The following is a 16251-nucleotide window of genomic DNA, read 5'->3' on the forward strand; positions in this document are numbered from 1 at the left end:
AATCCTCAGTCTGCTGGTTCACTCCCCAACAGCTGCAATGACCAGAGCCTGGGCCAACCTGAAGCCAGGAGCTTCTTCTAGGTCTCCTACCACGGTGCAGGGGGCCAAGGACTGGGACCATCCTCTACTTGCGCAAGCATAAAGCAGGGAGCTAGATCATAAGTGGAGCAGCTGGGACTTAAACAGGCATCCATGTGGGATGCTCATACCTCAGGGCTTAGCCAACTATGCCAGAGCCCCATCCTCAATAATAGGTTTTTAATAATTCTATGAAAAATGTCATGAAGAAACTGCATGGACTTAATTTTTAAGGTTTATTTGAAAGGCAGTTAGATGGAAGATGCAGAGACAACCTGCTACTTGCTTGTCCACTCCCCAAGTAGTCTTGAAAGCTGGGGCTGAGCTAGGCTGAAGCCGGACACCAGGAGCTTCATCCATCTTGCGCATGGATGGCAGGGACTTGAGGACTTGCATCACCTGCTACTCCCAGGCATTCACAGGAGGCTTAGAGGTACAGCAGCCAAGGCTTGAACCAGGCAGTCCAAGTGACTTACCGCTATACTACCTGCCCACCCTTCCAGGAACTTTTTCAAGTATCTCCTCATCTTTCTGAAAAACTTCTTGCCAGAAAGCAATGAAGTAGATGTAAAACATGGCTTTCCTCTCACTCAATCAGCATTTTACCTACCCCCTTTGGCCCCAAAGAAAACAATGAAAACAAAACCAACCCTGGACTGCAGCGGTCTCAGAACCAATAGCTGCAGAAGTCCACAGCTGCTCTTCATGGATTCCAGTATGAAAGCAGACAGGGCCAGGAGAGCTGCTCATTCTCCCCTCTGTCCCAATCCGCACACAACACTTATGTGTCTGAAAGACTTTGAGATGCCACAACTACAAAAATCAAATCTAAACTTCTGCTGGTTTTCTACTTGAAATCTGATTAAAGGAAATGCTACAACGGCGTGGCAGGTATAGCCACTCTGTCACGCTGGCATTTCCCTGTGGGTATTGGTTCAAGTCCCGGCTATTCCATTTCTGATCCAGCTCCTTGCTAATGCACCTGGGAAATCAGCACAACAGGATCCAGGTTTTTGTGCCCCTGCACTCCCTTGAGAAACCCAGATAAAGGTTCCAGCTAATAGTTTTGGCCCGGCCCAGCCCCAGCCACTGCAGCCATTTGGAGAATGAACCAGTAGATGGATAATGTCACTCTGTCACTTTCTCTAACTCTGCTTTTCAAAATCAAAGCTGTCTCCTCTTCCCAGAAGCATTCACTGTCTTATCATCTGACACCAAATATGAAACACACGTTTACTGAAACCCACATGGCAGCAAATCTCCTCCTAGGGAAATCTCATTCAGTACTTCACTCAGACCAGAGACTCTACTGTTGGCAAGCAGGCAACAGTGTCAGTTCACAATTCAGTGCAAGTTCATGCACTTAGGCCACAATGTAGTCAGTTCTCTGCAACTTTCTGATCCATCTTAGTAACCACTGCTGATCCACTGGGTGACCATTTATCATACAACCCTTGGCTATAATTCTGTTCAGTTGTTTTTCACTCTTCTAGGTCAATATTAACTTCTAAATTTAAGAGGTGCTTAGAGGCACATGATTAGGAACTTTAAATACTAGCAGTTCAAGTTCCAGTAAAAAGATGCTAGCCAGCATTTAAAGTTATCACAACAACTTTATTCGCTTCAAAAGACTGGAAACAGCTTTTCTCAGTTGCTGATCCTCATTAAGGGAAAGATTCTGTCTTCAACAACCTGTTATCTTTACATTCATCTGTTCTTCGCCCTAGGGTCAACACTAGTTAGCTAAGTCCACCAAGTCCACAAGTGGCAAATACTGAGGTACTGCCAGACATGAAACAAAGACATGTACACCAAATTCTACTATGAGTATTAATAAATATTCTTTATTTTAAATTTTGCACATTGCGCTTTAACATTACATCCAAACATTTCTCAAGTGGATGTCTACTTTGTAAAACCATATATTCAGCTCATTGTCATTTCTGTACAGAAGTATAAGTACAACATTACTTTTTGCCACTAAGTTGCTTTAGTAAGTCTCACAGGAAGAGAAACATTTAATGAGAAGAGATGGCTTAAATCATATGGTCGGCCTGTGCAGCCACGCGACTAGAGACACAAGCCTGAAGAAGGAACCAACTAATGAGGGTACCGCCACCGTCTCCCAAAACAACAAAGAATCACATTGATTTAAGATGAAATTTTGCCATAAGTCACTAAATTAAGAGTTTTGTTTGAAAGAGAAGGCGCAGTAGTCATCTTGAGTGTTTCATTGAAAGACAGAGCTATTTTATTTATTTAATTTGCTCCAGCCGTTGTCAACCAGCCACTACAGATGGGCCTCTTGTGATCATTTAAGCGGCAGTATTTATTAAATTTCTCCTTCAGATGCTGTCGGTATTGTTCTCTATTGCTGTAGAACGACTGGTTATTAGCCATAAATGACTGTATTTCATCTTGTGAGATAAAGATTTCCTCATCTGAAGTACATTCAGATTCATCCTGCAAATTAAAGTGGTAATAGTTAAGACTACGATTTAAGAATGCAAAAATGCTATGCTGATGGAGAACAGCTAAAAATTGAAGCTTTGCCGGTTCAATTCAGTCATAAAAGCTTTTAATTGGAGTGTTCACAGAATAAACATCATGTCATTCCATCTTCAAAAGTATAGAAAATAAAACCCAAACTGAACTTATCTTTACATACATACATATGGATTTTAGCACTATATTTTTGCCTTGAAAAGACGACTGATTGGAGATGGCTATAGCTGGTTACTAAATTTTAAGAAGACTTCGCCATCCTCTTCCCGTTCCTGTTCTTCAAAGGATCACACACTGCACTATGTACCTCAGATAATTCATGTAATTCTTAGGAACTGGAGTCAGTGTGTTTTCCAACCTAGAAAGCAAGCTCTATTTCAGATTCCACATTCTTTCCTGGTCCCAAGAGGTGACCAGAAATCAGCCTTCGGAAAGGCACATTCTTAGGCATAATGCTATCACTTCCCCCAACCAGTCTCGTCCACACCTTTGTAACAGAAGCAGCCAGGAAAATGTGCTCAGCAGATGCTTCTGAGTAGACCGCGTGTGGATGGGCAGAAATGAAGTCACTAACGAATAAGAAAATACTACTTCTCATTTCTCAAGCTCTTCTCTTCCATACCACGTACAAGCAATCGCCTGTAACACATCACAGATTACTTACAAGGAGTTCAACTAAACTCTTGGCACCTTTTCCGGAATCAGGACCAAATGACGTTTCTGGAGGTTCTGCAAACTGGGGTACATTTTTCCTATGCTCAAACCATGGCAGCGGCTGCCCAGCCTTGTCGGAGCTGCAGCAGCTCTCAGGATGTGCGTCTTTGGTCTTGTCGCGATGGAACACTGTGTGCACGGTGTTTCCTGAGCTCTCTCGATGACCAGGATCTGTAAGACAGCCTCCAAGCTTTTGGATCTGAAATCAGAGAACGAAAAAGCAGGAACTAACGATGATTATTCTGCGAAGACTGCGGTGACCGAGTGTGAAATCATTAGCAGGAATATTACGTAGTAGCAACCAGTGTTTACTAGGCACTTATTATCTGCCAGAAACTATGCTAACTTGCCAATACAGAAACACTTCATCTTTATCGAACCTAATATGATAGGAACAATTATCCCATTTTATAGATGGGAAAGAGAAACTGTACAAACCCACACAGCTAATTAAAAGGTGAAAGATTCATACAATCTGAAGAGAAACCAGAGTATACACAGCTATTTAAAATAAAAAAATTATGGGGCCCACTGCCTTGCATCTGCTGGGATCCCATATTGGTGCCGGTTCTAATCCCAGCAGCTCCACTTCCCATCCAGCTCCCTGCTCGTGGCCTGGGAAAGCAGCCTTGGGAAGCTGCACCCACGTGGGAGACCTGGAAGAAGCTCCTGGCTTTGCATCAGCGCAGCTCTGGCCGTTGCAGCCACTTGGGGAGTAAAATCAGCGAATAGAGCTTCCTCTCTGTATATCTGACTTTCCAATAAATAACTGTTTAAAAAATGACGAAAAGATTCGGATGTATGACTTAGATGGACTGTTGAACAAGTAAATGATCACCTCCTCTCCTTCCTTTCCCTCTTCACGGTCCTTACCCATTTTCCACAATTACAAGAGAAGCAACCAATGGAACTACACAGAACATTCACCCCCAAACCATACATCCTAGCAGCTAAGTGGCACATGTGTCACTTCAAGGAAAATATGCTGGTCTCCTCTTAACAGCAAAGGTTTAAAACTATAAATCATGACACTTACATGTTCATCACATTTCAACATCTTGCTTTTCTTTTTCTTCTTTTTATTTTTTCCTTTCGTATTGTTCTCCTCAGAATTTGCCCAACATTCAACACAACTATCGCCATCCTCCTCTTTGTCTTCGCAGTGATGGACGCAGGACTCGTCACCTGCAGGGGTCAACAGTCCTCATTTGCATGTTTCCATCAGCCGCGCAGAAACCGCCGCCCTGACCAGAAACCTGCCCTTACCATGTTCATCGTGATTGCAAATGCCTTCAGTGCAGGCAACATCAGAACCCTCTCGAGAACCCGTCTCACTTCCTTCCATGCTAGATGAATATCCACAATCACTACCATTACAGTGGGGAGATAACCCTGAGAACAGATCAGGGGAGACGTGGAATTAACAAGCCAGTAAATATATTAGGACAAGGGGAGAACCACCTGGGAACCACAGAAAAATTTCAAAATTATTGACTTATTGCAAATAGAAAGTAATTTAAACAAAGGTATGATTAGGGATTCATACTTTATTGTTTCTGTCAAATAATAAATCAAAGAACACACATAAGCATCTAGTTAAATAACAAGGTATTTTGGGGCTTACAAAGCAGTTTTCTAGATTCCATAATCTTTAGTAAAATCTTACATTTAAGAGAACAGACTGAAGAGTTATTTATTTATTTATTTTATTTTTTGATGATTTCTACATAGTTGATTAGGGTGTGAAGAGTTAATTTGTAAAAGAAAAAAAAATAGTATTTTACATACCTTTCTTTATTTTAGGGGACCCCAAAAGATTGCCACTGCTGGGACAGGTACATGATGTATTTTCATTGGTAACAATTACTTCTACGCAACTATTACCATCTTCAGTGCTACCACAGGCTTTGCAGCTATTTTCTATAAAGTCTGTTTCCTTTGAGAATCAATATTAAGAGAGAGTAAAAGTTTTATATATATTAACCAGAATGGTTACATTTTAATTTCCTTAATATTAACAAATTAGATAAAAGTTACAAAGCTAACAGTTTCAGGGACTATTCTCATGAAAAATCATTAAGCCCATATAAGACTATAAGGCAAGAGTTAAAGGACAGCAGTCTGGTCTATTCATCCCAGAAAGAGACATTTCCTACATCAAAATTAGTTCTTCTTTTGGTACGAGTCAGAGTGGAGACACAAATGGACAGAAAACTCTTATCTGCCAGTTCATTTCTCAAATGCCCACAGCAGCAGCAGTCAGCACCAGGAACTCAACCTGATTCTCCCGAGCGGGTGGCACGGACCTGTTTCTCCCAGGAGGTGTGCGTTAGGGGGAAGCTGGAACAGGGATGGAGATCCAGGAATTGAACCCAGGTACTCCAATATGAAATACATAGCTGTTCCAAGCAACAGCATAACCAGTAGGCCAAACGCCTATACAAAAACTACCTTTTATCATAATTCTAAGATAGTATTTGACCTTTTCATCAGGATGATAATAAAAAGGCAATGGTGGGTAACGCTGATGATGCCTTGGCACAAATCAGAGCAACGGGAACCAAAGTGTACTAACAATCACTGTATTCTTCATTTAAACACTCTTGGCAAAAATAAATAAAATGGTATTTAGAAATTTATTTGCGGTCTGGCACAATAGCCTAGTGGCTAAAGTCCTCGCCTTGTATGCACCAGGATCCCATATGGGTACAGGTTCTAATCCCGGCAGTTGGGAAGAAGTTCCTGGCTCCTGGCTTTGGATTGGCTCATCTCCGGCTGTTGTGGCTACTTGGGGAGTGATTCAACGGACAGATGATCTTCCTCTCTGTCTCTCCTCCTCTCTGCACATCTGCTTTTCCAATAAAAATAAACATTTAAAAAAGTATTTGAAAAAGTAGTAAAAACATTAATTTCATTAGATATCAATCACAAATAGATTTTTTTAAATTATGAAGATCTGTTTCTGTTTACCTGCCTTTCCAATAAAAATAAGAATATTAAAAAACAAACAAAAAGCTCCTTCTTGGGGTTGGTGAGCTAGCTCTGCTGGCTATTCCTCCACCTACAACCACTGGTATCCCATATAGCCTGGTTTGTGTCACAATGGAAGATCTTTTTATTTTTTCTTTTTTTTTTTCAAATATTTACTTTTATTATTTTTTTATTGGAAAGGCTGATATTCAGAGAGGAGAGACAAAGAGGAAGATCGTCCATCCGATGATTCACTCCCCAAGTGAGCGCAATGGCCGATGCTATGCTGATCCGAAGCCAGGAGCCTCTTCTGGGTCTCCCACGGGGGTGCAGGGTCCCAAAGCTTTGGGCCGTCCTCAACTGCTTTCCCAGGCCACAAGCAGGGAACTAGATGGGAAGTGGAGCTGCCAGGATTAGAACCGGCGCCAATATGGGATCCCGGTATGTTCAAGGCAAGGACCTTAACCACTACACCATTGTGCCAGACCCCCATCTTAACTTCTAATATAATATAATATAATTAGGCTTCTTAATATAAGCCTAATAAACAAAAGCTTATTAGTCACTTTAAATTTTAAGAATGTAAACAGATCCTGAGATAGAAATCTGGTACTGCTCTAAGTCACAAAGAACTTAACTTTTCACAACATTTTGTCTTTGATCTAAGAGAAGGTCAGGTGAACAGAACAGGCAACCACTCAGCACAGCCTTTATAAAAGGAAATACATGGGCCCGGCGGTGTGGACTATTGGCTAAAGTCCTCGCCTTGAATGTGCCAGGATCCCATATGGATGCCAGTTCTAGTCCCGGAAGCTCCACTTCCCATCCAGCTCCCTGCTTGTGGCCTGGAAAAGCAGTCCAGGACGGCCCAAAGCCTTGGGACTGTGCATGCATGTGGGAGACCTGGAAGAAGCTCCTGGATCCTGGCTTCAGATCGGCATAGCACTGGCCGTTGCGGCTCACTTGGGGAGTGAATCATCGGATGGAAGATCTTGTTCTCTGTCTCTCCTCCTCTCAGTATATCTGACTTTCCAACAAATAAATAAATCTTTAAAAAAAAAAAAACATTAAAAAGCAAATACAGTAACATTACAGTGGGGAAAAAGTCAGGAAGTCGGCAGTAGGAGTTCAGGTCTAGAAAAGCCCAGTGAAACGCCCAACTCCAGCAAGGCACTACTTCCATCTGAAGTGACACATTCACAAGTCGGTATTAAGGAACACTACCTTCTCTTGGCTTACTTCCTTTTCATCTGCTGTTTGTAAGGGAGCAGGAATATCACACACACACTTATTTTTTCGTCTGTTCTTTCGTTTCTGGCGTTTCTTCTCTTGCTTGAGTTCTCTTACTCGTTCCTCCTCTGAGAATTCTTCACAGAGCTGTTCCAGTCGGCTAATACCCTGCACTTTTTCCACAGTCATCTGCAAAGGGAAAAAAAAGTTCTGAGTCAATATTGGACCAAACTTAATTTGTTTTTTCCATGGCGGTGCCTCGTGGTCAAACTTAAATGATACCACGAATACAGAACTAATACTTCATGTTACAATTTTGCCAGAGAATCCACATAAAGAGCATAAGTTGTAATATATTAAATGATGACACAGTATTAAGTCAACCAGTAATATGAATCCCTATGGGTCACACATACTGACATGCACTACGACACCAAACAGACAACATTCCAGTTATAAAACCAGAATTTCAGCACACCGAAACAATCCTTCATTTACCACACAGCGAAGAATATCTAACCTGACTACACAATCTAATCTCTGAAGGCCCTGCAGGAGATGTCTGTTCAGGTACTAAAACCCTATTCTGCCTCTCCACAACAGGTTCACCGCTTACAGCCCATTTTCAAAAGGTACTGCTGAGCTGGTTAAAACTTTACAATCATACCTTGCTATATACAGAATGTTCTCTAGCCAAATCTTTATTTCATAGTATAGAATACAAGCACTAAAAACAATACTACCCAAGATTAGAAGCCTTTCCTGATTCTATGCCTGCTGATGTCCAGTGGGACGAAGCACTTCTTCTGTAGGCCATAAAGCTCCTTTTTAGGAGCATGTTAAAGGGGCTGGCACTGTGCTGGTAGTGGTTTAAGCTGGCACCTGCAATGCTTACATCCCATATGGGCATGAGTTTGGATCCCAGCTGCTCACTTCCAACCCAGTTGCCCACTCAACGGCCTGGGGAAGCAACAGAAAATGCCCCAAGTGTTTGGATTTCTTGCCACCCATTTGATAAAAACTCATGAAACTCCTGGCTTCCACATGACTCAGCCCTAACTATTGTGGCCATCTGAGGAGAGAACTAGTGGACAGAAAGAAGATCGATTCTTGCTTTCTCCTCCCCTCCTTCTCTATGGCTTCCAAAAACAAGTTTCTACCGGGACCTTGGAGCTCACTCTGAGTACTATGGATCCAAGTCTTTGGGTAATCAACATATGCCTCCCTAGGCGCACATTATCAGGAAGTTGGAGTGAAAATCAAACAGCCAGGATTCAAACCAGGCATTCCAATATGGCTTGTGGGCATCCCAAGTAGCCATTCAACCACTATATTGTCATTAGCAATATCTTTTTAATCAATAACTTCAGTTTTCTACTCTGAGAAAGTCCAAAAAACAAGGCTGGGGAGTAATAAATTAAACAAAAAGAAAAATTTGGGCCCAGCGCCATAGCCTAGTGGCTAGTCCTCCCCTTCTAAGTGCCGAGATCTCCTGTGGACACCGGTTCTAATCTTGGCAGCCCTGCTTCCCATCCAGCTCCCTGCTTGTGGCCTAAGAAAGCAGTCGAGGACGGCCCAAAGCCTTGGGACCCTGCACCCACGTGGGAGACCTGGAAGAGGCTCCTGGCTCCAGATCAGCTCAGCTCAGCTCCACTGTTGTGGCCACTTAGAGAATGAATCATCGGGCAGAAGTCTTCTTCTCTGTCTCTCCTCCTCTCTGTATATCTGATTTTCCAATAAAAATAAATAAGTCTTAAAAAAAAAATCCAAATCTGTTTTCCACAATTTTATGCAGAGCCACAAAACTACATTAATAGATTAAAGCCTCCTCAGCATTTCAGGGCTTACATGAAGATTCAACCCAATAACCTGACTGTGCAATCTGCATTTATTTTATTTATTTATTTTAAAGATTTATTTTATTTTTTATTGGAAAGGCGGATATACAGAGAGGAGAGACAGAGAGGAAGATCTTCCGTCTGATGATTCACTCCCCAAGTGAGCACAATGGCCGATGCTATGCCGATCCGAAGCCAGGAGCCTCTTCTGGGTCTCCCACATGGGTGCAGGGTCCCAAAGCTTTGGGCTGTCCTCGACTGCTTTCCCGGGCCACAGGCAGGGAGCTGGAAGGGAAGCGGGGCCGCCAGGATTAGAACTGGCATCCGTATGGGATCCCGGGCGTGCAAGGCGAGGACCTTAACCACTGCGCCATCGCGCCGGGCCCCAATCTGCATTTATTTTTAAAGATTTATTTTGTCTGTGCACAAAGAGGAGGACAAACAGAGAGGAAGATCTTCATTCCCTGGTTCACTCCATAAGTGACCACAACAGCGGGAGCTGCGCCAATCTGAAGCCAAGAACCAGGAGCATCTTCCATAGGGCCTTCTACAGATACAGAGTCTCAAGGTTTTGGGCCGTCCTCGAGCGCTTTCCCAGTCCACAGGCAGGGAACTGGATGGGAAGCAGGGCTGCTGTGATTAGAACTGGTACATCCTGGTGCACACAAGGGGAGGACTTTTGCTGCTGGGCTACTGTGCCGGGCCCTACATTTACTGTTGTTTGAAAAGTAGACAGTGAGATTTTCCATCTGTTAGTTCATTCTCCAAATATCCGCCACAGTCAGACTTGGGCCAGTTCAAAACCAGGAACCCAGACACTGTTTCCAGTCTTTTGTACACGTGACAGCACTCAAGTACTTGCACAGCCACCTGCTGCCTTCCAAGGCACACGTCTGAGAGGCGATCCCGATAACTAGCAGTGCAGAGCGCTTACCTCAAAACTCTTGCGTAAAGCATCAACGCCGAGATAGAAAAGCATCTGCCATGTCTGCTCTTCCGCCCGCAGCTTCTGCCAGATTCGATGCAATCGTTCGTAAAGATGTATTCCCAAGCAGGTCAGAACTTCTTCTTGAGCTATATCTATTGTCTTAGCATGTCTTTCTCTTCGCCTTCAAGAATAAACCACACGTTAATTCCTAAAACCTTCCTAAGTGTAGGCAGTAAAAGACGGGCAACCCATCTGTAAGTTCTGATTTTAAATACATCTTTATCACCTATAATAACTTCACGACAATACATTTACACTCAGTTTAAATATATATGCAAATAGTAATATATACACAGATATAACCCATGAGGAATACACATGCAAGTAGAATTCAGTCCTAATACTGCTAAAAACAAGGCAATTCAGGAACTGGTTCTAAGCAGATTAGGGCACAAGAACTCATGCACAGGCATGATAATTGCTTTCATCTTCAATTATAGCAAGATGCCTATTTGTTTTCTTGCTTGGCTTGCCTGTTTTGAGATGGAACAGAAAAAGACAAAGTCGGCATGATTCCATTGTGGACAAAAGCCTTCAGGCCAGCTTTTGTACAAGGGTTCACAGAATTTCAATGGGAAAGGAGTTTTTGTTTTTTAAAATGTCGACCAGAAAGCAGATATTTAAACATAAAACACAAAGGTAAACAGGTATTTTATTCTGTGAACAACTTTTTCTAAAATATTTTATTTTCGCAACCATGCTGGTATCTTAGACAACAAACATAATACAGTTCGTGAATTATAATAAATAAGGCATTTCTTAACCCATGCTGCAAAGATCTCACTTCTATGCAAAAATCAATGTGAACAGATGTAAATATAGTAGTGCACACATAGAAAAAAAGTTTCTTTTAATCATTTTCAAGGGAAAATGATAATAATAATAATGAAAGCCAAAAAAAAAACCTGTCTGGCTTCAAGCAAGAAGGTGCAGGGGACTGAACCCAACATCATAAAAATAGTTGTTCCCTATTTGCATTCAATTAAATGCATATCTTCAAAAAGCAAAATATTTACAGGCACATCTTAATTTATACGTATGTCATATGTATTGCTACAGGTGGTGATGGAAATGAATTTTCAGTAATAAAATGAAGCAAAGCGCTAGATAGCCCATTCTAGCAAACTACATACTCATACCCTCCTGCGAACTCTGGCTCAGCACGACCCAAAAGATGTGCAATGAAGTCTGTTTCACAGCAGACATGTATGTGACGCTCGTGTGGACAGCACCGTAGGCCTTCATAAAGTGCAGCACAGTAGCCTTTCTCTTTGCTGCAATCAAGTTCACCAATAAGGATATTGTAGGCTCGGAGGACTTTGTTTTTGCAATCAGTACAAAACCTATTGAAAAGAAAAGTCTCAAAATTAACGAACTGGCTATGAAATCATTTCTTGCAACATACAGCAACAGTGTACTAGACAATGGCATGCCCCTCCCACCTACAGCATTTTAAAAACCTCCATACACACATTAAAACACATAAACTTAAGGTAAACACAAATTCAGGTAGCATATCACTATAGCTAAATCCTCAATGGCAAATGCCTGTTAAACTAGAGGAGCATGTGGACTAAAAGAATGAGGCCGTATATACCTGCTATTTCATGAAACACATGCCCAACACATAAGAGCTACCAAGCTGAGCTGTTCACACAAGTCAGGTACAAAGCAAAGGAAACAAGTTACTGATCCTTAGAAAAGCATCCTCTCCTTCAGGTCTCTGAAATAACTGCTATCTTCAGCCCATGAATCCTGATTCAAATTTTTACTGCATTTTAATATATCACTAGTTTAGCATTTGTAATGGGGTTGTAAGAGTGAAGAGAGGACCCCGCACAGTAGCCTAGTGGCTGAAATTCTTGCCTTGCACACACCAAGATCCCATATGGGTGCCACTTCATGTCCCAGCTGCTCTACTTCTCATCCAGTTCCCTGCTCGTGGCTGGGAAAGAAGAGGATGGCCCAAAGCCCTGGACTCTACTCTCTCATGGGAGACCCAGAAGAAGCTCCTGGCTCTTGCCTCCTGGCTTTGGATCGGTTCAGCTCCAGCTGTTGCAGCCACTTAGGGAGTAAATAAACGGACAGAAGATCTTTCTGTCTCTCCTCCTCTTTGTATATCTGACTTTCCAATAAAAATAAATCTTAAAATAAATAAAGTGTTTTCTTTCTTATGACAAAAGAAGAGCCTATAAAAGACATCTCTTTCAGAAACCAAAAACTGATCAGCCATAAAGAAAAAAGAACATTGTTTCTGTAACTTCGAATCCCTAAGAAGCTGATGTGGTGAAACACCAGACTCACAGACTGAGCGTTCCTCATTTGGGAATATATAAAACCCCACAGCTTACTGCACTTGAGCTTAAGTGACAGGTAAGCAAGTTATGTGAGTAAGGTCTCTACTAAACTAACGCATTTTGTACTTAGACCTTGGTCCTACCACATTATGGCTCATATGTATATGCAAGTATCACAAAACAAAGAAAAAAATCTAAAATTCAAAATTATTCTAGTCCCAAGCATTTCAGATAGAGCTACTCAAAACCAGTATGAGCAATTAGCTCTCTGAGATCAGTTGTAAAAGAGGAAGGAAATTGTGATCTCTTTGGCTAAAATACATCTGCCATATGAGCTCAGCACTTCCCTAGCTTTAGGACATTTACAAAGGGACCAGAGTCCTGGTACAGTGGGTTACAGTCACCAGCTGTAATGCTGGAATCCCGCATGGGAACAACTTGAGTCCGGGAAGCTCTACTTCCAATCCAGTTTCCCAGTTATATACCTGGAAAAGCAGTGGAGAACAGCCTAAGATTTATTTATTTTTATAGGAAAGGCAGATAAGATTTACGGAGAGAAGAAGACAGAAAAATCCTCCATCTGCTGGTTCACTCCCCAAGTGGCCACAATCGCCAGGGCTGAGCAGATCTGAAGCCAGGAGCCAAGAGATTCTTCCAGGTCTCCCACGTGGGTGCAGGGTCCCAAGGCTTTGGGCCACTTTCTATTGCTTTCCCAGGCCATAAGCAGGGAGCTTGATGAAAAGGGAGTAGCCAGGACACGAATTGGTGCTCATAATGGATTTCAGCATTTACAAGGTAAGGATTTAGCCACTAAGCGACCATACCAAGCCTAAAATAAATACATTTTTTTAAAAATTTGTTTTTAAGATTTATTTATTTCTATTGGAAAATCAGATATACACAGAGGAGGAGAGACAGAGAAGAAGACTTCTGTCTGATGATTCACTCCCAAGTGGCTACAACAGCTGCAGCTGAGCAGATCCAAAGGCAGGAGCCAGTAGCTTCCATTGGGTTCCCACGTGGGTACAGGGTCCCAAGGCTTTGGGCCGTCCTCGACTGCTTTCCCAGGCCACAAGCAGAGAGCTGGATGGAAAGGCCAGGCCACCGAGATTAGGACTGGTACACAATATGGGATCCCACTGCGTGCAAGATGAGGACTTTAGCCACTAGGCTATTGCACCATCACCCCCTAATTCTTTTTTTTTTTTTAAGATTTATTTTTATTATTATTTTTTTTTATTGGAAAGGCGGATATACAGAGAGGAGAGACAGAGAGGAAGATCTTCCGTCCGATGATTCACTCCCCAAGTGAGCACAACAGCCGATACTATGCCGATCCGAAGCCAGGAGCCTCTTCCGGGTCTCCCGCGCGGGTGCAGGTTCCCAAAACTTTGGGCCGTCCTCGACTGCTTTCCCAGGCCACAGGCAGGGAGCTGGAAGGGAAGCGGAGCTGCCAGGATTAGAACTGGCGCCCATATGGGATCCCGGGCGTGCAAGGCAAGGACCTCAACCACTTGCGCCACCATGCCGGGTCCACCCCCTAATTCTTAAGATGACTCTGTAGTCTATGTTCAAGTCTGTTCCTTTTATTTTGTTTTTAAAGATTTATTTATTTTTATTGGAAAGGCAGATTTACAGAGAGGAGAGACAGAAAAAAGATCTTCCATCCACTGGTTTACTCTCCAAATAGCTGCAATGATTGGAGCTAGGCTGATCCAAAGCCAGGAGCTTTTACTGGGCCTCCCACAGCGATTCAGGGTCTCAAGGCTTTGAGCCATCCTCCACTGCTTTCCCAGACTATAAGTAGGGAGCTGGATGGGAACTGGAGCAGTCAGCACCAGGAACCAGTGTGCATATGGGATTGAAGGGGATCAGCCAATTAAGCCATTGCACTGGCCCCTCTAGTCTCTAATTTTACTGAGGGCTGGACTTGTTGATAAAATAGGCAACACCTTAAACTCACTGCTGAAGGGCAACATTATTCTCTATGTTTCTATGCTCCCTTTCACTTTCTTCCCAGAGTAACAATCACTTCTTGGCCTTTTGGCTAAGATCAAGTGTAGTGTCTGTTAGGGTAATACTATTCACAAAATTATCCTGGCTGGAAATCAGTTCATTGCAACCTCTCCCTAGACCACACAGCAGAAGTGTGGTCAACCTGTATCACTTCTGTTGTTTCTGTATTACCTGTAGCTCTCTTCATATCAATTACTTCGCACAACCTTGGTCTAAGTCTTAAATGACTTATTTATAATTCTTCCTACTATTAATGCTTCTTTCACACTCAAGTAATTTTTCTAAAGCAAATATGTATATTATGTTTTCCATCTTAAAATTCCTCCTCTGCATTCCTACCAACTCTGCTTTTTCTTTTTTTTTTTTTCTTTTTTTACTTTTTACTGCAACATTTAGCCTTTTACTGCCATGCATCAGTAATGCACATCTTTTTGATCCAACAGTAGAAAAATTAAGTTTCCAGGTTCAGCGCCATGGCGTATTAGGTCTAAGCCTCTGCCTGTGGCAGCAGCAGCCCAAGTAAGGCACCAGTTCTTGTCCTAATTGCTCCACTTCCAATCTAGGTCCCTACTACAGCCTAGGAAAACAGCAGAAGATGGCTCATGCCCTTGGTACCCTGCATCCACGTGAGAAATCCAGAAGTTGTTCCCGGCTGCTGACTAGCTCAACTGCAGCTGTTGTGGCCATCTGGTGAATAAACCAATGGATGGAAGATATCTCTCTCCTTCCAATTTTTCCATCTGCTCGTTCACTGCTACCTGTGATGGTGGCATATCACACACACTCTACTTGGGCGTCCAGGCTGCTCCACTTCCAATCCAGGTCTCAGGCTAATAGCTTGGGAAAAGCAGCAAAAGATGGTCTATGTGTTTGGGACCCTGCCACTCACATGGGAGACATAGATGAAGCTCCTAGGTTCAGCCTGGCCCAGCCCTGGTTATTGTGGGAATGAACCACCAGATGGAAAATTTCTTTACTTCTCTGTATCTGTGCAACTCTCTACCTTCCAGATAAATCAACCTGTAACAACTGACAAAAGGAGAGGCAACTATGGGCTAATGATTAAACCACTGCTGAGAACATCCACATCCCAATCCTTGCCTTGCATGTGCACCAGGATCCTTCATGGGCGCTGGTTTGTATCCTGACTGCTCCACTTTGCAGCCAGCTGTTTGTGGCCTGGGAAAGCAGTGGAGGACAGTCCAAGGCCTGGGGACCCTAGGGGTACCCCCATAGGAGATCAGAAGAGGCTCCAGTCTCCTAGCTTCAGATCAGCTCAGTTCTGGCCATTGCGGCCACTTAGCGAGTGAATCAGTATAAGGAAGATCTTTCTCTCTGTGTATCTGATTTTCCAATATACATAAATAGACCTTACTTAAAAAACAAACATCCAAATCCCATATGGGAGTGTCAGAGTCTTGGCTCTTCTTCCAATTCCAACTCCTACTAATGCAGACTGTGAAAGCTAACAGACTGGATCTCAGCCACCCACATGGTAGTCCTGATTGAGTTTCTGACTTCTAGACTTGACCTGAAACATCCCAGCTGTGGAGAGCATTTGGGAACTATGCCAGCAAATCTGAGCCTTCTCTCTCTGTCTCTAAATAAAAGAAAC

General features: G+C 42.8%; 1 protein-coding gene and 1 pseudogene across 4 annotated transcripts in view; one reads left to right on the plus strand and one right to left on the minus strand.

Moving 5' to 3' along the window:
• Positions 1–1906: 1906 nt before the first annotated feature.
• GGNBP2 (gametogenetin binding protein 2) overlaps positions 1907–16251 on the minus strand; it is a 37912-nt gene continuing 23567 nt past the window's right edge. For 2 of the 4 annotated variants that reach the window (XM_041000244.1, XM_041000242.1), the window contains 8 exons: positions 11463–11666; positions 10270–10444; positions 7492–7686; positions 5086–5233; positions 4564–4689; positions 4334–4482; positions 3248–3496; positions 1907–2541 (listed from right to left, as the gene is read on the minus strand). In XM_041000244.1, the coding sequence (XP_040856178.1) occupies positions 2338–2541; positions 3248–3496; positions 4334–4482; positions 4564–4689; positions 5086–5233; positions 7492–7686; positions 10270–10444; positions 11463–11666 (1450 nt within the window). In that variant the 3' untranslated portion in view covers positions 1907–2337. Of the gene's footprint in view, positions 2542–3247; positions 3497–4333; positions 4483–4563; positions 4690–5085; positions 5234–7491; positions 7687–10269; positions 10445–11456; positions 11667–16251 lie in introns of all 4 variants that reach the window. The other 2 variants (XM_041000241.1, XM_041000243.1) reach the window with 1 other exon arrangement.
• LOC121170612 lies at positions 14648–14747 on the plus strand (annotated as a pseudogene).

The sequence above is a fragment of the Ochotona curzoniae genome, unplaced genomic scaffold (genome assembly GCF_017591425.1).
Source record: "Ochotona curzoniae isolate NIBS_2020 unplaced genomic scaffold, NIBS_Ocur_1.0 scaffold_2453, whole genome shotgun sequence".
Taxonomy (NCBI): domain Eukaryota; kingdom Metazoa; phylum Chordata; class Mammalia; order Lagomorpha; family Ochotonidae; genus Ochotona; species Ochotona curzoniae.